General features: G+C 39.1%; 1 protein-coding gene across 22 annotated transcripts in view; it reads right to left on the bottom strand.

The window, feature by feature from the left end:
* Nucleotides 1–22,127, bottom strand: part of QKI (QKI, KH domain containing RNA binding) — a 104,902-nt gene that overhangs the window by 19,354 nt on the left and 63,421 nt on the right. For all 22 annotated transcript variants that reach the window (XR_014509687.1, XR_014509688.1, XR_014509689.1 and 19 more), the window contains exon 5: nucleotides 3,555–3,642. Coding sequence is in view for 17 of the 22 variants with exons in the window: in XM_083434246.1 (XP_083290372.1) it covers nucleotides 3,555–3,642 (88 nt within the window). In the remaining 5 variants the exon portion in view is untranslated. The remainder of the gene's footprint in view (nucleotides 1–3,554; nucleotides 3,643–22,127) is intronic.

A 22,127-nucleotide genomic window follows, 5' to 3' on the forward strand; every position in this document is an offset into this window, starting at 1 on the left:
TTTGCCTTTACTAAAAAAATTAACATCTGCATCAATTTTATACAATACCTCTCGTTTAAGGGTGCCTGGTCTGAATTTTATTCTTGTGGCCAGTTGCCAGAATGGAACCATGAAAAGTAGAGGGGGGGGGGCAGTAAAATACAGCCGAATCATTCTTGCTGTTAGTCATATATGTATGCTGTTACAGCACATACTTGCTTTTTTAGACGCCTCATGGTAGTGGTGGCTGCATTTGTAGTACAGTTGGGCATGTGCATGCTGTGAAGCAAATGCAAACACACAAACACTGTGCTCACTCATAGTGAAGGAATAGGCCCTAAGGTGACTGGCACAACTATGAAAACATGTAGCAGCCTAATGAATTATGACACTGGTTCATCTACCCTAGTATTGTTTACTTTAACAGCCTAGGCAGGTCAGACTTGAAAATCAGCTGGGTAAATTAGCCAAAAAGTTGCTAGCCTACAAAATGTTTGCTAGCCTGCTTTTTACTCATAAGAAGGGCTAGCAGAGAAAGGCCTATTTTGCCAGCCTACTTAGTTTCTATAAAAGAGAATGGAAGAGAAGCCTCTCCTCTGTGGAGAGGGGAAAACTTGCTCTCTACTCTTAAACTGGGTGGCCCAGGTTCATACTATCTAGACTCATGCCAGCCTTGTTTTAGCACTGAAAAAGCCATGCACACTCTGACTAATGACCTCTATTTGAAGAGAGACAGAGCAGTGTAACTCTGCTGGTCTCCTTGAACTCTCCATTGTTTTTTATGCCATGATCCATGGTGTGCTTCTGGAATGATGCAGGGAGGTGAAAGTTACAAGGCACTGTATTACAATGGCTCTGCTCCAACCAAAAAGTAGCACTAGGACACTGTTGCTCAGCTAATGGCTTTTGAACTGTGGGACCTGCAAGGTACCACTCTGTCTCCAACATTATCCAGCAGCTATATGAAATCATCCAGAACTGTCATGTGGGGATTTTGATCATGATGTCCTCAGCATGCTGATACCATGCAGATCTCTCTCTTCCACCGGAATCAGCAGACACTGTGCAGGTGTTGGATTAGTGCTTGAAGCAGTGACGGGCTAATAAACTGAGGTTGAATTCTAACCAAACAGAAGTACTGTGGCTGGGTAGTACCCATGTCCAGGAATTATTAGACAGACAACCTTTTTTGTGGGGGGAGGATGGCTGCACTCCACATGAAGGAACATGTTTACACTCTGGGAGTATTGCTGGATTCCAACCTGTCAATGGAGTCCAAAATGGCTTCTGTGGCTAGAAGTGATTGTGCCCAGCTTAGGCTGGTTTGCCTGCTATAGATGTTCCTGGACTGGGAAAGTCTGGCCTCAGTTGTCTATTCTCTAGTGACATCCTGCCTGGACTACTGCAATGTGCTCACTGTGTGGTTATTGAGTGGGGCAACCCAACAGGACCATGTATTACTTGTCCTAAAAGCACCACACAGGCTGCAAGTATGCTTCTTTGCCCAATTCAAAGTGTTGTTACTAGCATACAAAGCCCTCAAAACCCTGGGACCTAGGTTCCTTAACCCCTGGGAGCTTACCCCTCAGTATCAACTTTATTGTACTGCTGCCCTGGATTTTGGGAGGAAGAGCGGGCTAGAAATATATAAAAAAGAAGAAATGTGGCAGTGTAGTACATTTAGGGCCACTGCTATCCTAAAGAAGGCAGACAGATTGAAGGAAATTAGATTCTGAAAAAACCTGGGTAAACAAGGAAGAGCTCCCTTAACCAAGGAAATGCATTCTGCATATGCTCAGAGGCACATAACACTATGTGCCAAATATTTGGTAGAGAAAAAAGCTGCTAGCCCTACCTTTAGTTAAGAGTAACTCCCTACACGCCACAGTACAGACCCTCAAATTATATGAACATATGAATGAAGCTACCTTATTTAGTCAGAACACTGATCTATCTAGCTTAGTATTGTCTATACTGACTTAAAGCAACTCTCCCGGTTTCAGACAGGAGTCTTTTCCAGCCCTACCCAGAGGTGCCTGGGAATAAATCAGACTTTACTGAAAACATCAACATAATACTGCTTGCACATTTCCGCTATATCTAGAACTACAGCAGCTAGAACCTCCCATCACCACCACTACTACATCCACTTAAAGAAAGCAAATAATCCAGGGACTGCTAATGTTCCAAGCAAGCTTCAAGATACACGCCTAAAATGTAAGAAAAATTCAGCTACTGGGAAATCTACCTGTAAGACACTCCACAAAAATCACTGAAAATCAGCTGAGCTTTAATTGGATTGCAAGGTCCCATATGAATCAATTAGACTTGTAGGTTTTAACCAATACATATTTTCTTAGAAATTACTCCCAAGTATAGACAGGATTTCAGTGTTAAGTTCTTTTAACCAATTTAAGCACAGTTTAAACATATACAGATGATATCAAGAGACACTAGAACAGCAGGAAGATAATTTTTTGTTAACATTTCACCTCTTTTCAATGAAAGCATGCATCTGGAGCCTCCAACACACTGATCAAAGCCTAAGAATAATTTTAGGTCCCCTTAACATACCAGAAATCCATTTTTCTCTGGACAAGCTCTGTGTTAAAGCTAACAGAATGAGCCAACTTAGTTGCATTATGTAAGTCTCTGTTGGGTTTGTTATGCGAGACTGTGGTTCATTAAATGAAAGAAGGCAGTGACAGGAAAAATTATTGCCCATATCAATTAGTGATTAGGCTGACTACTCTTACCCTCAAAGTGCAATGATTTGCCCGTTAATTATGTTTCAAACATGACTGAAATCTAACCCAATTAGTGCAAGACATTTAGTTTTAAGATAACCTTGAATATGCAGTTTCTGAAAACATGCTGAATGAAACTAAGAACCATTGCAAAAAATATATGACTGAACTCATAGCTGAAGAGTTGAAAAAAGGGAAAACATGCCAATAATTACACAGAAAACACTAACTATTAAATATCTTCAAAACATTTATTTTATTTTTAAAATACTGGTCCTTCTTGGAACTAAGACAGGGTAGCTTATTCAGTGGGGCTTTCCTACAGCACTGGCATATATACCCTTCCTTGCAGGTGCCAATTCTTTTGCCAGCAACCATACAATCAGCCTCTGCTCACATGGCTAGATCTAAGTTAACCCCAGTCATGCAGAAGCCCTTCTAAGAAAAGTGGGTCTTACACAGCTAGATCAATATTTAAAGATACTCTTAAGGAGAGTTAAGATCTGGAAGAAATGTGCCTAATCCCAATCCTCTCAGCAGCATGCTTTGCTCACTTTGTATGATGCCATGACATTATAAGTACAGCAGTGTCATATTACTACACAAACTGAGAGTGTGCACATTCTGGAAAAGCAAGATAGGGCACGTGAAACACATTCATGAGATGTTTTCTGTGTAGGAGTCAAGATTATGGAAATGGCAAGATCTATCAGGGGTCAGTGGGCTACATATGTAACACAGGCAACATTTTGTCTTCCCATCTAATGCGAACAAACACAACTTAAAGCATCCTCGCATATAAAGCCCCCACATTTCTGTTGTACTTACGTGATTTGATATTGGCGTCTCTGTAGGTGCCATTGAGAATTGCAAGTTCCATCAACTGCATCTTTTTAAGGCTATCTTCTCCTTCTGCCTGAACAAATAAAGCAGACTATTAGTAGAGTATTTTACAGTATCAATGCACTTGCAAAAGCTTATCACATTTCAATATATGAAGTGGAAACATGTTTGCAAAATAGAGCAACTCCCTCAGATGCTACTCTACCTACATGAGGTCCCTATTTTTTCAGTCCTAAACCTAAAACACTACTCTCCTTGGACCTCCTCCTACATTCTAAGAACACTGGAAGGAAGCCAGTATTCATAACTTCTAAACAGCACTGAGCTTTTTAGAAGGACAGCATAGTAGAATTGGAGGCTGCTCTCTTTCACACAACATTTTGGATAGCATAGACTTTTATCAAACAGAGCTGCATGAAAGGCACACATGCAGAGCTATAAGCAGTCTGCAATGGAAAACTTTATTAACAGCTTTGCATGAAACATGGTTGTATAGTGGAAGCTGCACATGAGGCTATCTTGGGCTTCCATCAAGTCTTATAAAGTAAGTATCTCTTTAAATCCCAAAAGAAAAATAACAATTGGCAGTTGCAAGCAGTTACAGAGTTATTGACGGTAGATTGGGGAAACCATTTAGATATTGTTTCTGCCAGGGACATTTGCAGACAACGTATTTGCAAACTTACTATCCATGCACACAAATGCTGTTTTCCATCTGGATTCAAAGTCCATAGTTCAGTTGCTAAAACTTTAACAGACACAATTTCTACAATTACAGCAGTCTTGTGCTGACAGATCACAAAGCTACAAATAGCAAGGTATTTAATTCTGTATTTGATTTTGCAGCTTTAATGGATAGTAAGTAAAATATAATCTTATGTACTGGAAATGCAGCAAATACTGCAACACCCCCACCTTCCACTTCTATCTTGTCAGAAGGTGGGGTTGCCTATATCACCTGATAATTTTGCTTCTACCATGGCTGTGGATATTATATCATTTTGAAATGATACTTACCCATATATTTGGTTTACAAAACTCTCTCTATAAACGTGGCTGCATGGCCCACAATGTAGTTTTTGTTTATTATGCCATCATTTAAAATTAGCTGGTGTTTTTAATTAAATGTTTCATTAATGTTCAAGGACAATAATAATTGTTCCACAGTCTTTTCTTTTCAAATCCTGAAAATTGTATAATTCTTTTTTGTGATCCAGAAACACAAGTTAAAACAATTTATGGTGTAAAAGCACACCACAATTTTTTAATTGTTTTCTTTGGCCAATACCTCTCCTCTCTATTTACTAAAAAGCATGTTTCCCAATGTCAGAAAATTCTGTAAGCATTCTCCTTCAAAGTAAAGAGGGTGAAACTGAGGGTGCAAAAGGGGGATGAAGAATCTTCAACGGAAATCAGACTACACGTAAGTCTGTATCAATGAATAAAGTAATTTATACTGCTAAGGTGCTGCTGTAAGTAGACTTCTGAAAGCATGGTTTTTATTAGTTTAATATAGTTGGCAAACCTTTTATTGTCTAACTAGCTTTTCTTCTCTAACACACTAAACACTCACATAATTGAAAAGTTTAGTGTTCTTTTTAATAATTGGAGGGGGCAGGCAAAGAAATTGTTGAATTCTAGTCTCTAGTAACATTGAAGACCATATTATATGCTGTTAAGATTTTGCACTGGATTTTCTTATACTTTTTACTATGCTATAAATGTTAGATAAAAGGTGTTACTGAAACTGCAGTGAATCTTTTCTAGTAGACACACACACACACACACACACACACACTAAGATCTACTATAATACACACACACACACACACACACACACACACACACACAAAAAACACACTAAGATCTACTATATATATATTTATATATATTTCATACAGTAAAACCTAGTTGAAATCATTTCTGAACTTCACATGCAAGTATGGGAGAATTCCATGTAAGAGATTTTTTTCCACCAGACAACAAGAGCAAGAATCTTGAGCACATAAAAGTGATTAATCACAAGCTAATCACCCACAGTTGCCCAGCACAAATAACAACAATCAAACAGTTTCCATATAGCATTCATAGAATTGTAGAGTTGGAAAGGACCAAGAAGTCATCTAGTTCAACCACCTGCAATGCATGAATCTTTTTTGCCTGAAGTAGGGCTCAAACCCACGAACCCGCTCTACTGAATGTGCTATCTCTAAAGCGACTTCTCCACATATGCACTGGAGCTTCAAGAGTACACTGTCATTCCCTCTGTCTACAATGCCCAGACTATGAGTGCTGTTGTTTATGTCGCCAAAAAGGCACCACTCGTGTGCAAGAGGGAGGTACCACCAAGCTTTGGTGGACACTAACCATCTGCAGAAATACAAAATATAGTTAGAAAAGCGGGGTGATTCCAAAAAGTCCACGAGCTCTAGGGCTAGGCGATACCTGGTTTCAACAATGCACTATTATCACCAGCTAAATATCACAATATACTGATATATCACAATGTCTGAATTTAGGATGGAGCTTTGTCGAGCCACTGGTTGTCTTTGAGGTTTTTCCCACATTGTGATTTTTGCATAGCATGCACACACCATGAATTGCAATATATTGCCAGGTCAAAAATTATGAAATGTGTATCATGATATAGACTCGAAAGTGAATTTGGGCAATATATCACCCAGTTCTAAAGAGGTCATAGTGTTCTCAGTTGTCACAGTATGCGGACTGCTGGAGTGGCTAGAAGTCGAAACAGCAGCACTCCACACTACAACATTTTGTTGTGAATCCAGTATTACGTTCTAACTTTGAGACAAAAATGTTACACATCATTAAGATCAAAATACAGTGGTACCTCCAGTTGCAGATGGGATCCGTTCCACAGCTCCGGTTGGATCCCGAGGTTTTTGCAACCGGAGGTGCCTGTTCTGTGCATGCACACAGTAGAGCGCTTCTGCGCATGCGGAGAAACCCGAAAATATACTTCAGGTTTTGCCACGTGCGTATCCCAAAGGATACGTAACCAGAGGTGTGTGTAAGTAGAGGTACCACTGTACTGGCATTTAACTTGCAAGGACCCACAAAAACACTGTGAGAAAACTGTGAAAATGGAACATTGGTATAAGACAGAAAATTATCATGTGGTTTTATAGTTACCAGTACTCTTAACTCAAAACAGGCTGTGACAAAGGACGGATGCTTGGGAGAGGCTTTTCCCACTCGTTTCCTTGCCCAATTGCAACACAACAGTTCTGCAGTGCTGCCAATGGGTCTTACTCTCTGGTAGTTCCTGCCACCCACTCCTACTTACTGTTGAGATCCCTGCATTGCAGGAGGTTAGACTAGAGTACGATTCTATGATTCTTGCAGCCCAGATGGGATGCACCAAAGCAACTTTGGGAACAACTGACTGGTACCATTAAATATGGAAAAGATTCATTCAAGAAATGAATTTATGAAGAAAGTTCTGAAAGAAATGTAGCCATTTTAGGAAACAACAGGATTTACTGAAATAAACCCCAATAAGAAAAAGAAATTGTGGTAAGGAATGAGCATGGATTATGTTCAACTAAGTGCACTTGCAGAAGAATAGTAGATAGGAAGGTACCTTATACTGAGTCAGACCACTGTTCTATATAGCTCTGTGTTGTCTACACTGAGTGGCAGGGCCTGTCTAGGGTTTCAAGCAGGAGACATTGCCAGGGGTTGAACCTGCAACCTTCCAATGCTATGCAATAAGCTCTACCACCCTTCCTGAAAGTAAACAAAAATTACTACTAACAGCTAAGAATGTATACCAAATGAAAACAAGACATACTATTTCTGACTTAAACATTTGTGGACACTCAAACTGTCAACCCCGTTGTACTTTTCTAATACAACTTGGTAACTAAAAAAAAAAATATGAAAGTCAATTTGGATCCCTGCAAATACCTCAGCAGGATATGCAGCACCAAACTAATGATATGGCATACTTTCTTTGGAATAAATCTATGATGCACATTACAGTGCTTAGGCCAAGCAACAGTAAACTGACATCATTATTTTTTAGCCAGCGCTACTGCCTTATCTTTTTCAAAGTAAGCTATCAGTTCAAATGATATGCAAAGACTATTTCACTGACAAATTTAATGGTCACAATGTTAAAGACACACTGAGGGTGGGGGGAGCTAGCATTATCTCCTTACATTTCTCTTCACCTGGACATTTTCTATTTAATACTTGCTCTAATTGCAACTTTTCCCATGATTCCTTTTTCTAGTTATTTAACATGCAACAAGATAAAGTGCCAGGGGTGAACACATTTGTATATGTCCAGGTTCAGAGTCACTACCATGGAACTTATATAATTATAAATATTGACTTAGTTTTTGGTAACACTGCTGTACATAAGAGGGGTTAAAAACCATATTCTTTGGGCATGAACACGAGTTAATGTGAGCTGTTTATACAAAAAAATGTATAAACATTTAAGCTCACCACACTATTTGCATAGCAACTGAATACCAAGCCCCACCATGGGAACCCTGCTGATGGAAGCTGAGATACCCATGAAAGAAGTTACCAAGTTGACCCTATTCAGATCCAAGTACTTAGACAGTTTGCAGTTCTTTGACAGAAAGGCAGGTAGTAAATTGGAGGTATGGTGTTTTGTTTGCCATTTCATATGAGGTGCCATCTTTCCTTTAAAAGTTTGCCTCTGGCAGGCAAGGATACAGGTGCGCCTTATCTGTTTGCTTGTTTTTTAAGAAAAAGGGTGCCCATATTTGGAATTTCTAAGGTACAAAATTTAGGGATTGCTTATTTGGATGTGTGGTCCTACAAATAAATGCTTCTCTTGCAGAATACACCTACGTAATCTAATACAGTTCACTAATTAATCTACGGAATTGGATTCCACAGTGATAACCTCCAATTTAAGACAGCTTTAAAAGGAGATTGGGCCAACTCATGGGAAATAAGGCTATTAACTTCACCTGGTGCAGAATTCGGTGGCCAGGTTGTTCACTAGAGCAAGACATTTTGAGCCTATTACACTGATGCTGGCCCAAACTGCACTGGCTGTCAATTAGTTTCCAGGGCCAATTCAAGTGCTGGTTTTGACCTAGTAAAGCTAAAGGGACCCCTGACCATTAGGTCCAGTCGTGACCGACTCTGGGGTTGCGGCGCTCATCTCGCTTTATTGGCTGAGGGAGCTGGCGTATGGCTTCCAGGTCATGTGGCCAGCATGACTAAGCCGCTTCTGGTGAACCAGAGCAGCGCACAGAAACACCGTTTACCTTCCCGCCGGAGCGGTACCTATTTATCTATTGGACTGGCATGCTTTTGAACTGCTAGGTTGGCAGGAGCAGGGACCGAACAACGGGAGCTCACCCCATCGCGGGGATTCGAACCACCGACCATCTGCTCAGCAAGTCCTAGGCTCTGTGGTTTAACCCACAGCGCCACCCGCATCCCTAGGCGTTTTGACCTATAAAGCCTTAAATGGCTCAGGACTGCAATGCCTCAAGGACTTCCTATCTCCATATGAACCAACCTGGTTACTGAGATCATCTTCTGAGGCCCTTCTTCATGGACCTCCTCCACAAGAGATCTGGAGGGTGCAACATGAGAACGGGCCTTTTTTGCAGTGGCTCCCTATTTGTGAAATGTTCTTCCCAGTGAGGTTTGTCTGGCATTACACTCCTTTAGGCACCAGGCAAGAACATTTCTCTTCAACCAGGCCTTTGGCTGATTAACACCCAATACCCTTTTGAATGTGTTGTGGGAGGAGTTATTTTTGATTTTTTTTTTGTTATTACAACAACAACAACAACAACAACAACAACTACTACTACTACTACTACTACTACAACTACTACAACTAGTAGTGGTAGTGGTAGTGATGGCTTCATACTACCTCCAGGATCAGAGACAGTACTACTCTGAACAGGGGAAAGGTCTATTGTGCTCATTTCCTGTTTGTGGAATTTTCACTAGCATCTAGTAAAAGGATAGGCTTTAATCTGATTCAGCAGGGCTCTTCTTATGCCATTACTCAAACGTATGCATCCTCTAAACTGCCAGAGATAATACATATTACAAACCAGTGTGCAGCCCATGCAGAAAGAACTTCGTTATAAAAAGGTACATTCACAACAAATAAAGTTACTCAGCTTAAGCAAGACACATTATAAACCCAAGTCAAGTTATTTTCCACTAGTGTTTTGTTGTTACCAGCATATAAATTCCAGAATGATGATAATGCTATTTCTGTTGGGTAGCTACAGCTCATCTTACTTCTGGCTAAGACTTGCATTCAGCCAGTTAAAAATACAGAGTACTAAAGAAAGAATTGCATGTCCTCTCTTTAGAGGACAAATGTGTTAGTCACATGACCTTACATTTGAAAGACTTGACTGCTCGACTGGCAGAGTATGCTGCCAGAGATTTTAAAATTATCTAGCTTTGCATTTACATTTTTGTTTCTGAAAGTAGAAATATTCAGGTAATTTACAGGGACTATGATAACTTCTTGAAAAAAAAATACATGCACTAATGTGACCATTTTAGTCATATTTTTCCTTGAAAATGTTTTATCACATAGTTGAAAATGAACTTTGCTTGTTTTGTCGTCTAGCATACCTTAATTTTTGAGTTATTTTTTTCACTTGTTGCAACTTCTGAAACTGGCTCCAGGTAATAGGGAAGTTATCTTTGAAGCTAGCCTTAAAGTCTAGTATTATTTACTAACATCAGGAAAGGAAATTACAACTCTCAGGATTAATAATTTCTTAGCTCAGTAAACTGCATTGTGGGCACTCAAGTGCTGGTTGGGAGCAGAGGCTGGATGGTCCATGTAAGGCCTTCACTGTGCAATTAACAAGGTAAGTGAGTCCCTGGCAGGGGATGGTTTGTTCTGCAGACCCCCAGGGATGTCCTGACCCGCAATGGGAATCACTGTACTAAGAGGTCAAAAACAGGGAGTAGTATGGGGAAACAATGCTGATTTAACACAATGTAAGCTTTGAGAAAATGGCTGAAGCTCAGTGGTCAAGCATATGATTTGCATACAAAAGGCCTCAGAGGTTCAATCCCTAGCAACTCCAGGTAGGCTGGGAAAGCATCATGGGGCAGGCAGTTTTATTTTTCCATCCCTTTCATAATGATTTCTAAAATGGAATTAGCTTTTCTTCACAGCTGCTACACACTAGGTTACCAACACCAATTCAAAAGCTACTAGTGTATGTGTGTATTCTGTGGAGTTTATATCCACAGACACCAGTGTCCCATTAATTCATTTATTTTCACCATGTTTCTGCTATGAGCGCAATACCTACCTATGCTTTTCTTTAAAACCAAGCACCCCAGCCCACCCATCTTGATCTGGATACCTCTAGCATTAGCATTTAAACATTGCTATACAGTGTATCTCTGCAAATGTCTTTGGCACATATGTTTTAATCTAAAGCAACCTGGATTCACTGAATGGCTATTATGCCCACCTGCACTTGCATTGTCTAGTTCTGCCCTCTTCCATTTGAACATTCAATCGTTTTCACCCTCAACCCTTCAGAATGATATATCTTGAACGTTCATCAGCCTTCTCCCAGTTATCAATTTAAAAGCTGCTCTTCAAACTTTTTGTTTTTAAACAGCAACATTTTTGTTCCAGTCTGGTTTAAGTAGAGCCCTCCCAGTTCTATGGGGCTGGTTTATACCCATATGCACCCCCTGGCAGTACCAAACAAATCCACCACCACCCCTTATACAAACATCACTGTCTCATTCACTTGTTGAAGTCCCCCCTGAGCTGTGCCTGTCCAGCTGACCCTATGAATGGTATAGGTAGCTTTTCAGATAAACTACTTTGAATATTCTAGCTTTCAACCTCTTAACTAGCAACCTAAGTTTTGCATCAATGGGGCCTGCATACACCCTTTCCATTGAAAACTCTTAGGCAGGGGTAGGCAACCTAAGGCCCATGGGCCACAAGTGGCCCACAGGGGTCATTTAACCGGCCCACGAGCCGTCCCCGAACCGAACCGCCCGCTTGGGGAGTCTCCGCGCACTGTGCTAAACTGGTGCAGCGCGGTGCCTTGCTTCCGTGATGCCGAAAATCAAGTTTGCGCAGAAGCCGGAAATCATGGGCGCATGTGCTCACACACAGGCGCAATCCAACCCACGGAGGAATCTACACTGGAGTGAACCGGCCCAGGTGAGGTAACCCTTGCCGATCCCTGCTCTTAGGTGTATGTAAGTGTAAAATAAACCATTTATATTTAAACTCTACAGTCTATGATGTGCCTGAATTTACAACGGAAGCATGACCCTGGAATCCCCTGGAATCTTGCCATCACTCAGCAGAGACTGGGGTGATGTGCAACCGTTGTAACATAACTTTTACTTTGTTGCTTGGCATTTCTTAGGTGAGGAGAGTAGTTTGCCCTGGGCTCCTTGTCCTGCTGCTGAGCTTGTACTGCTGCCAGACTAGCGTGCTACAATAGTGCTTTATCACTAGGGCTGAAATGCTTTGTTAGTGGGTGCTTCTAATCCTGCTCACAGGGCAGTCTCCATCACTAGATTGCCCTAAATATATAGCTTTGGATACTTTCCCTCACCTCCTCCTGCAACCAAGCAGATCAAGAGGTCATTGTTTGAAGAATATAAGGATGTGTGGCTCAAATTGCTGGGCTGCACCAAATTCCAGGGAACAGAAATTTGAAATATGGAGTGTAGGTCCATTTAGCCCTCTAGGGATGTGATTTTTTATTTTTATTTTTAGGCTAGGAGGCAATGGATGGAATTAAGATAAGGGTGTGCCCTTGAAGCCCTTCAGAAAATGTGAGACACAAACTCCTTGTATAAGTTTTAAAACTGAAGAAGGTGTGGCTGGTTTTGAAATTCAACCAAATACTGAGCTTAACATTCACTGAGTCTCTAACACTTGAAATTTATATGAAGCACACCTTAAATAAAGTCTATACCGAGCATGAACTTACGTTTAAGGTGTAAATTACCCTCTAGTTTTCACTTGCTTTCATTTTCAAAACTGAGTGAGTTTTTAGCTAGTTTTAACTTGAACTGAAAGCTGAAACTTGAATCTCAAACTTAGTTTTAGGTTTTAAAGGGCAACATATAAACTGAGACATATACTGGGCTTGATCTGAAAGCTAAGCTTGCACTTTTATTCTAAGCTGACTTTTTCCTAAGTGCCATGGACATACCTTGGGACTAATACCCATGGAGCAAGAATCTTTAATCAGTTGACAGTCCTTAAACTTATCACACAACACAGGAATAGGAAGCTGCCTTATCAGAGTCAGATGCACTGGTCCACCTACAATAATCAGCAGCAGCTCTCCAGGGTTTCAGACAGAGAATCTCTTCCAGTCCACCCTGGAGATGCAGGGGGGAAAACATAGGACCTTTTGCATACAAGGCAGTTGCTCTGCCACTGAGCTACAACCCTTCCAACACTATCAAAAAATGATGATCATGATGATGATAGTAATTTATTACTTGTACCTCACCCATCTGACTGGGTTGCCCCAGCCATTCTGGGCTGCTTCCAACAGAATATTTAAAAAAGACAATGAAACGTCAGATAACAAAACTTCCCAATACGGGGTTGCCTTCAGATGTCTGAGGACAACTGTATAACTGTTTTATCTCTTTAATATCTGATAGGAGGGCATTCCACAGGGTGGGCACTCCCTGCCTGGTTCCTTTTAACTTCACTTCTCACAATGAGGGAACTGCCAGAAGAGAACCTTGGAGCCTGACATCACAAATATAAGCTGAGGGCCAAACATATTTTATTTGCACAATACAGGTTTTGGGGATCAAAATCAGCACATGAATGAGGACAGCTGAATCCTTCCCAAATACTTGCCAATCCCAGGCACTTTTCTCCTAGCCTAGTTGATACTGCGTCAGCCAAGGTGGGACAAATGTACATCAAGAGAGACAGCACAGCCAGCTTATGTGAGGTATGTTTCTGCCCCTTTCACACACCCCTCCTAAAATAGTTCTCTCCCTCTCTCCCTCTCTTACACACACACACACACACACACACACGCTATAGATAGGAGTGGTAGCTCTGTCACATCCAATTTGGTATCAATAAAAATAAAAGACAAAGGCTTCAATTAAAACCATGCTCTTAAAGCCCAGAACAGAACACAAGTTACTGTTACATCTACAGCTGACTCATCAAGAACAACTGAAGGTTAAACAAGCATGAGCAATGTTCATTACTTAAGTTATTTACAGAAAGAGAATCTACCTGCTCACATTTAAACAGTGTCAAAGTTGACTAGCAAGTCAATAGGTCAAAGCCCAACTTCTTTAGTGAGAATGAGCATGGTCTCTGCAAATGTTTACACGTGACCCAAAAGAACCAGTTCAAAGTGCTCAGACATCTTATTTGCTTTCAAATGAAGTCTTCAGTGTCCCTTTATCCCCTCCATAGTCAGATTTGACAAGTACTGTAATAAATATTACATGCAGGGAGGAAAGTTAAAATCAAGTTAATGTTTACTGAAACAAAATAAAGAACCATTTTTAATAGTATTACTTGAAAAGAGATCTAATCCAGCAAGGGAAATTCAATTTACATCTACAGCAATCAGATTTTGTTTTTTACTCTAGGGATTTGTTACAAACTGTCTCTCTTGAAATGTGCTTACTGTACAGTATTTAGCAGAAACAGTTTAGCCTTAATAAGCTGATAGTCTGCACGGGAGCATGGATCAACTCGTTCTCATTAAGCATAAGCAGTTTCTAACAGCCTTCATGTTGCTGCTCAGCCTATGCCAGAGAAAGCAGAGATTGCTGCTGCTCTAAAAACCATAATTTATGAGTTTATTCAAACCCTTCAAATTGCTCTAAGTAAACGCCTCTTACGTTTGAAAATTCCCATGGCAACTTAGTTTGGCAGGCAAAGGGACCCAAATTCAATCCTTTTATCCTCCAGCTAAACCATTACAATGGTAATTTTGCTCTGACACTCTGAAGAGACAGCTAATTACTGTACTTCAGCCCTGAGACAGATTTTCTATTCAGATTAAAATGGCCCTGCATGGTTGGAAAGAGTAGCAACACCTTTCTGCACATTGGGGTGGGGGTGGGGAGATGCACTCTCACAGCATAGCTTCCTACTAGAAAGGTTATATTATTATTATTACTATATACCTTCAACTAAAAGATTAAAACCATGTTTTCTAAATAGAATACTACGAGTACAATGTGCTTTGGACCAGTCTAGTTGGAAAGATCAGATTTCCCCATATATGCCCAACTGGAAGTTTTACAATGTCATGTAATGTTCATTCCCCACTTGCAAGGAATCAACCCACTGTCTGGAACTCGCTATCTGCTATTAATAGGCAGATCCCTTCACCATATGTAGCAAGGTCTTTGTTTACACTAGCCTACAACATATTTTAGTAACTGCTGCTTTTACTTATATTTTGATAAAATGTAGCTTAAAGTCAAATGTTAAAAACAAGTTACTTGTATCTCTGAATGAGAATTTAATATTCTATGCACATCTTAGATGTTAAGGATGATTAAGTGGTCTATACATCCTGTTGAATAAATAAATAAGTTCAGCGACCAAGAATTGAGTTGTGTCACACGACAATAAAAGTAGATCAGCTGCAGAAAAGATTATGGATTCATAAGAGAAAGTCACATTTGTCATCACTATCGTTATAATGTTAAGTTTTATTAATATTTGAAAACTGGATAAGGGAACAGCAGTGAAAATTACAACAGTTAATAAAACCTGTCTATTGCACTTCTTAAGAGGACATTGTCTAATTCTACTTACAGAAGAAAATAGCTCATATTTTGGGTGGAGAGAGAAATTGTAGAATGCTGGCCAATATTTGCAACTCTTCTAAAATAATTTAATCATTTGTTGTATTAGGTATTTTATAATCTGTATCTGTAACAGATTATATGTTTACTTGAAGCGGCTTTATTTTGTTTTATTGAAATCAATAAAAATATTTTTAAAACACAAAATTCTATATCAATTATCATTTGAAAAAGAAAACAAAAATGTGGAGGCTGGAAATTCAATCTATAGTAATAGCAGAAAAAAATAGATCCACATATAAACAATGAGTATCCTTCTAATTTTAGTAGAGTGATTAGGAATAGGCATTTTTTTCTTGAAAGTCAAGTTTGTCACATTCAAATCAATTAAGAAATTTGCATGCATTCTTTTCATCGATTAAAGGTTTATGTGTACAGATTTGTTGTTTTATAAATATATAAAGCTAATTATTTCATTCTGAAATTTCTCTTCAAGAACCCAACCGAAGTTCAGAAGCCACTGAGGTTCAAACTGTGTATAAGAGAGGTGGGTGAATCATCTCCAAAGCAGCAGGGGAGGGAAAGATCCAGGTACAATTGCTGGCACCCATACTTTTATTACTACGGCAAATAGCTGCTGCAGGAGAATGGGGAGGGGACTTCCACCTTTAGTCCCAAACTGGATGAATTCTACTTGCTGCTACTTTCCAAAAAATCAGTGGCAAAGATGCATTCATATACTATCATCATGCCTGGCTTGGCACAGAAGGAAAAGTGCATTTGAATTTCAAGTTCAAGTAGGCACAGCGATTTATATGGATGAACATTTTCATTAATTTATGGGACATCTAGCCAGGCAGTATTTTCCAAGCATTAATCCATACACTGGGTGGTAACCAACTAAGTTTTACTCAGAGTAGAGCCATTAAAATGAATGGACCTAACTTAACAATGTTCATTAACTTTAATGGGTCTACTTTGAGGAAACTTGGTTGAATGCCAGACATAATTCTTGCACCCCATATTGCAACAACACATTTGCAATTGACTAAATTACCCATGCTACTCTAACTATACTTTTCAAAACTCTTATATTTAAAACATTTAAGATAGTACAAATAAAAAGTCTCCCAAGCAGACTGTCAGCCATAAGTTAATTATTCAGGTTCTCAGTTTAGGCTTTATGACAGGATTCTACCACCAACACCCCAGCACAAATTTATTGTCCTAGCAGGTCAATGCTTACGCAGTGAAACATTTGAAATATTTCCATGCATGTCTGAAATATTTCCATGACTTCTTGTTATATGCCAACAGAGTTCTCTAATAGATTTAAACATACACCAAAGTTTATTCAGGAGCTCAGCAGAGCTTGATGTTTCTTGCTTTACTATGTCATACTGCAAAAATATAAACACAGCACACCTAGCATCATTTGATTAACTACAGCTTATTGCTAACTGCATCAATTAAGAGTTACCACATACATACCCCATATTAAAAACTGCTATTTCAAGTCAGTTACCCCAAATGCTTACAAATTAACACAAGTAGTTGTTAGAAGCAGCCATGTGCTTCCACTAGAAAATCTTACTGGTAGACTCTGAATTTCAGAATTAAAACATGAAAGGTAAATCTTAGGTTATGCTGTCATGCAGTTTAGAACATTAGTTACAAAGCAACATTGTGATCTTCTTTAACAGCAATGCCTCAGAGGAAATGAATGAAAAATTCAAGTATTTAGTCAAGTCAAGCATGTATCACTCTAAGTCAGACATGAGTACTGGGACAGGAGGTGTAACACTACAAGTGGCAGGGGCAGCAGGGAGTTGCGGTATTCCTGGACATGAGAAGGACAGGATGAACACTTGGTCATAACTCTACAGCTCACTATAACAAAGGCAATACCCAAGCCAACACTTTAAAAGGATATGCTACACATGTACTGGACAATAGCGCTACTTAAATCCTGCTGACATGTGGCACATGTGCTCAACTACCATTACTTTAGAGAAAATAATAATTGAAGAAACAGATTTTAAAAGATGTAAATAAGCCAGCAAACAAACATTTCCTTGTTTTCACAACACCTAAGGAGTTATTCAGGATAATTGTACAGTACATTGTAAGAAGGGGATCAGGGACAGAGAACACTTCAATCTGTTTTAAATTAGTTTTGTCTTAATCTTCAATTACGGTTGCTATAAGAGATACATAGAATAGAAAGACAAGCAATGTAGAAAACACGATAGTTAATTTAATTATGAAAAGATCTTGGTGTATTTTCCATTTAAGTTTTTTTAAAACAGGCCTCTTCTATACATCATTTTATGGATCAAAGGAATTTGTGGTATCTACAACAGATTATGGGATACTAAAGTTAGGGCAAGCTTTCGAATTAGGATTAAAGACGCATGCCTCAGTTTTAAGATGATTAAACTAGGCTGGTAGCAAATTAAGTTCTACAAATGGTTAGGGATAAGATTATGATGATCGTCCCCAGTCTTCTATACATCCGCTTTTGCTATGATTAAGATTGGTAATCTTATCTTATTGCTGTTTGGGGAAGAAAAGATTTGGTAGCTTATATATACATCAGGACAATTCTATGCTTTAAAGGTATTAACCCTCGGACATAAATTTGAATGCTGAACTCCAATGTGATCTCTGTCGAACATTGCAGAGCTGCCCACTCGATCTGTTGAACTGCTATTTCTCTAAGGGCCATATAATACTCATTCTGCACATGCAAGGAATGAATCTTTCAGTGTGGCAGCACCTGTACTCCCCGCCTATTCATATTACGCAGGAACATCCATTGTATTGTTTTTGGCACCTGATTAAAAAATTGTTTACCCAGATGTGTGAATCTGACTTGGCCTTCAACATCTAATTTTATGAGTATTTGTAAGGTAATCCGCTTAGAGGCTTTGATGATTAAGTGGTATACAAATCCTGCTAAATAAAATAAATAAATCTTAGCCCTACCATCCCTCATTTTACTAGGTTTATTCTCTGATTAAACCTGAACGCTCTCACACACTTTTGTGCCTTCTACCTATCTGATATATTCAATGAGCTCAATTCTCCAAGAAGTACTGATGTCTAGATACCAAACATAGACCTTTACTGTACATCGCATGTACACACACTTATCTGCCTGCTTATTTCTGAAAAAAATCAAAGCAATTAACTGAGTATTCAAAGAACATGCAACTATATATCTTTACGCAAAATATTCCCTTTACAGTGGTACCTCTGGTTATGTACTTAATTCGTTCTGGAGGTCTGTTCTTAACCTGAAACTGTTCTTAACCTGAAGCACCACTTTAGCTAATGAGGCCTCCCACTGCTGCTGCTGCTGCACAATTTCTGTTCTCATCCTGAAGCAAAGTTCTTAACCCGAGGTAATATTTCTGGGTTAGCGGAGTCTGTAACCTGAAGCGTATGTAACCCAAGGTACCACTGTATCCACATTTCCCCAAGCTCACAGGACTCAGTGTTTCGATAAGGAAAACTCATCTTTGAATAATAGTTACCCATGACTATGAAAGTCTGGAATACCTATTAGATGTTCTCTAGTTTAGCTTATTCAAAATTTTGCTTATATTTTGCAATATTGTACTTTCCTGATTCTAAATGAAGTTTCTTAATTTAACCGAGTGATGTTGACTGAGTAATTTGACAATCTAACCCAGCCCCACATATCAGAATGCACAATGCATGCTTAGATAAAGGGTGAGTGTGGAGAAGATGGGCTTAGTATGTGTTTTGGAGGTAAGGGAATATCAGCCAAGTGCTCCTTCCCCCAATTGTAACTTAAGATTCCCAATAGCACCTCCTGCATACAAGTCTATAATGAAATTTAGGAGGTGGAAGCTAGAATTGACAGATCTATACACCAGTGGTCATCCAGATCTGTAGCAAATTGTCAGAATCTCCATTAAATGGATAAATCTGTTAAGTTATTTTCCACTGCCCTTTGCTTCAACTAGTACTTTTTACTATCCTTCATCCATTGCTCTATGTTTTAATATGCAAATATCTGCCACAAATATAGCTGAAGCTCAAAAGATTTTACATAATACTCCAGAGTACAGTTCATTGGTTAAAATAACCCAATGCTATGCAGTCAGTGCCAACAGATTGCTGCCACCCACTTATTGCAGAAGTGGTTTCCTAACATCTATTTTGGGAGCAAACCCTCAATAATGTTCTATGCTGCAATGGTATCCCGCTACAGTTTAGCCCAGAGCTAACTAATTTTTATTCATTTCCACATCAGCCATTGGTGTGGTTTGTTAGCCATCCCATTCTCTTTTTAAATCTTAAAATTTGTTCGTACAAACTATGTGTCTGACATGACAACATTCTATTCCAAACTAAATACTTTATAATAGTCCTAAAATGCATGGGTTTTTAAAATAGAAGTATGATTAATGTACTTCTCATTGTGAAAGAGGGCCTTATCCTAGAGAAAAGAGTCCTTACTATTTATATCAGTAAATGCCTGAACATGAAATGGCACGCAAATGTTCAGAATAACAGACAGATCAATCAAGCCAGACAGCCTGGCATTGTTTGAAGATGACATTATCATAATTAGAACCTTTTATATTCACAAATATATTCCATTTAGGATTCCATCTACTAGTCCTTGGCATTTTAAAATTTTATTAACTTAACCACTATTATCTTCCAATATTAGCTTCTCCGATTTACAATGTGTAAGTGCTCAGAATAAATCCACAAAAATATCAATTTTTTACCATTGTAGTGGAATATATAGTATCATGAGTCAGTTTTACCAAGTTGCGACTACACAAGTTAAGATGACTTAGAAAATAAAGCAACTACAACTGTACACAGCCAACCCTTTATAAAATTATGAAGAGGCAGAATGACCACTAAATTTCTCTCTATAAATCAGAAAAATCACAACCCAACTTACTTTTTCTGGGAGGGGCTTATCAACCTTTGGAAGACCTGGAACATGACACAAAAACTGGAGTTAGAAAGGGGAAGTCCCTTACCTGTTAGGAGAATTCTTCCTAAGTGACCCTGTCTAGCCAAGTAATAGGTGGGAGCACTGGAACCTTTTAACTACCAATGCACAGGAAGTACCATCCAACACATGGAGATAAAGTCTTTAAAGCAGAGCTACTGCTCAGTCCCTCTGCTTCTCTATCTTTTAGTAAATAAAAAAATATTTCCCAAAAGAGGGAAGTGGTAGGGATACCTGACTAGACAATGACACTTGGGAAGAACTCCGTTTACAGGGAAGCAACCTCCATTTCTCATTCAGATGGCATAGGGTCCGGATCACAGGCAAAAGAAAGATGAAAACAGTATGACCAGGTGTGTCAACCAAATCACTACTAGCAGATAGGCAGCAGGGCAAGTCTTTTAGATTGTGCAGTTTGAAAGACGGAGGCCTACAGGTTTGCAATGGCTCTAGAGAACAGTGTTATCAAGAACTCAGGAGAAAATATGTCTCCCTGCATATGCTACTCAGGATACAAGTTATGACCCCTGTATAATTATCAGATAGGAAGCTAGTTATTCTGTGGCTTTATTTTAATAAAGAACAATTTTGCAAGGTAATTTGATGATCAGGACTAACTAATGAGCTACACAGGTAAGCAAATATCAAACCTGAGTTTCCCATATAGATATTCAAAGCTTTGGTCATTATGCCATTATTTAGTTCTATGGAAGGAGGTAAAATGCCAGAACAACTGGACACAGAACACTTTGTGGTAGTGTCTGCAAAAGTCTGGAGTTATGGCAGCTTCACCATCACTGAAAACAGAAAGCATGTGAAGCAGATGCACAAAACTCCTATGTATTATGCTTTACACTTGCAAATATGATCCTACACTAGCTCCAAGTTCTTTATGCCACCTCTGCTCAAGTGCAGCAACATCAGAAAACAGATGAGCAGCATCATTTAAAATGCAAACACCACTGCCAACTTTAAAACTGCGTGGAATCAGAGCTGGGTCAACCTCATCTAGTACGATTCCTGCCATTGTAGAAAATTCACTATTATAAATGAATATGTTCTTAACATAGTTCAGAAAGTTGCTGTAGCAGATTTATGACTTTGTAATTTGCAATTAGGTTCGGTCACTACTAGAGATGTCCTGTTAAAATAAGACCACTGTACTAGTAAATCTTATTTTCAGCCTCATTCAGTAATCTGGTCAAAATGTCTAGCAGATTACAAAAGTAAATTTAGTTCAAAAAGAAGAAAGAAAATCAGAGAAGCTTTTTACTTCTGCTTTAAATTAACGTATTAGAACTGTCACAGAACACACTGGCGTGAAAGAGAACTACGGCTTGCTTGTTATAAGAAGGAACCATGTTCTTATGCTCCTTAAATATTAAAGCAGTTTCCTTTAATTCTACCACTTCTTATAGATACTCAGCCTGGTTGGCACAACACTGTTTTATTGCAGGCCCTCACTACTCACATAGTTCAAGTGAACTTCTGCAAATTAAGCTGATGCAACTTACAGAGCATGTTGCCAGGTTCTGTGAATCTCATTTGACCAGAAGCCAAATAAGAGATTGTAGAACCACCTGATAGTAAAAAAAAATCCTAAATGTAAGATGGATCTATTATAATAGCCAATTCAATTATTAAAAGGAATGCAGAAGTAAAACGTAATTTACAGTTCTCCAATCTCTGTTCCCATCATTAACTGAGAAGCAAGTTCTTTGATTTCGCCTGCATTTAGGAGCCACAAC

This window comes from Podarcis tiliguerta, assembly GCF_965153285.1.
Source record: "Podarcis tiliguerta genome assembly, chromosome: 3".
NCBI classification, from domain to species: domain Eukaryota; kingdom Metazoa; phylum Chordata; class Lepidosauria; order Squamata; family Lacertidae; genus Podarcis; species Podarcis tiliguerta.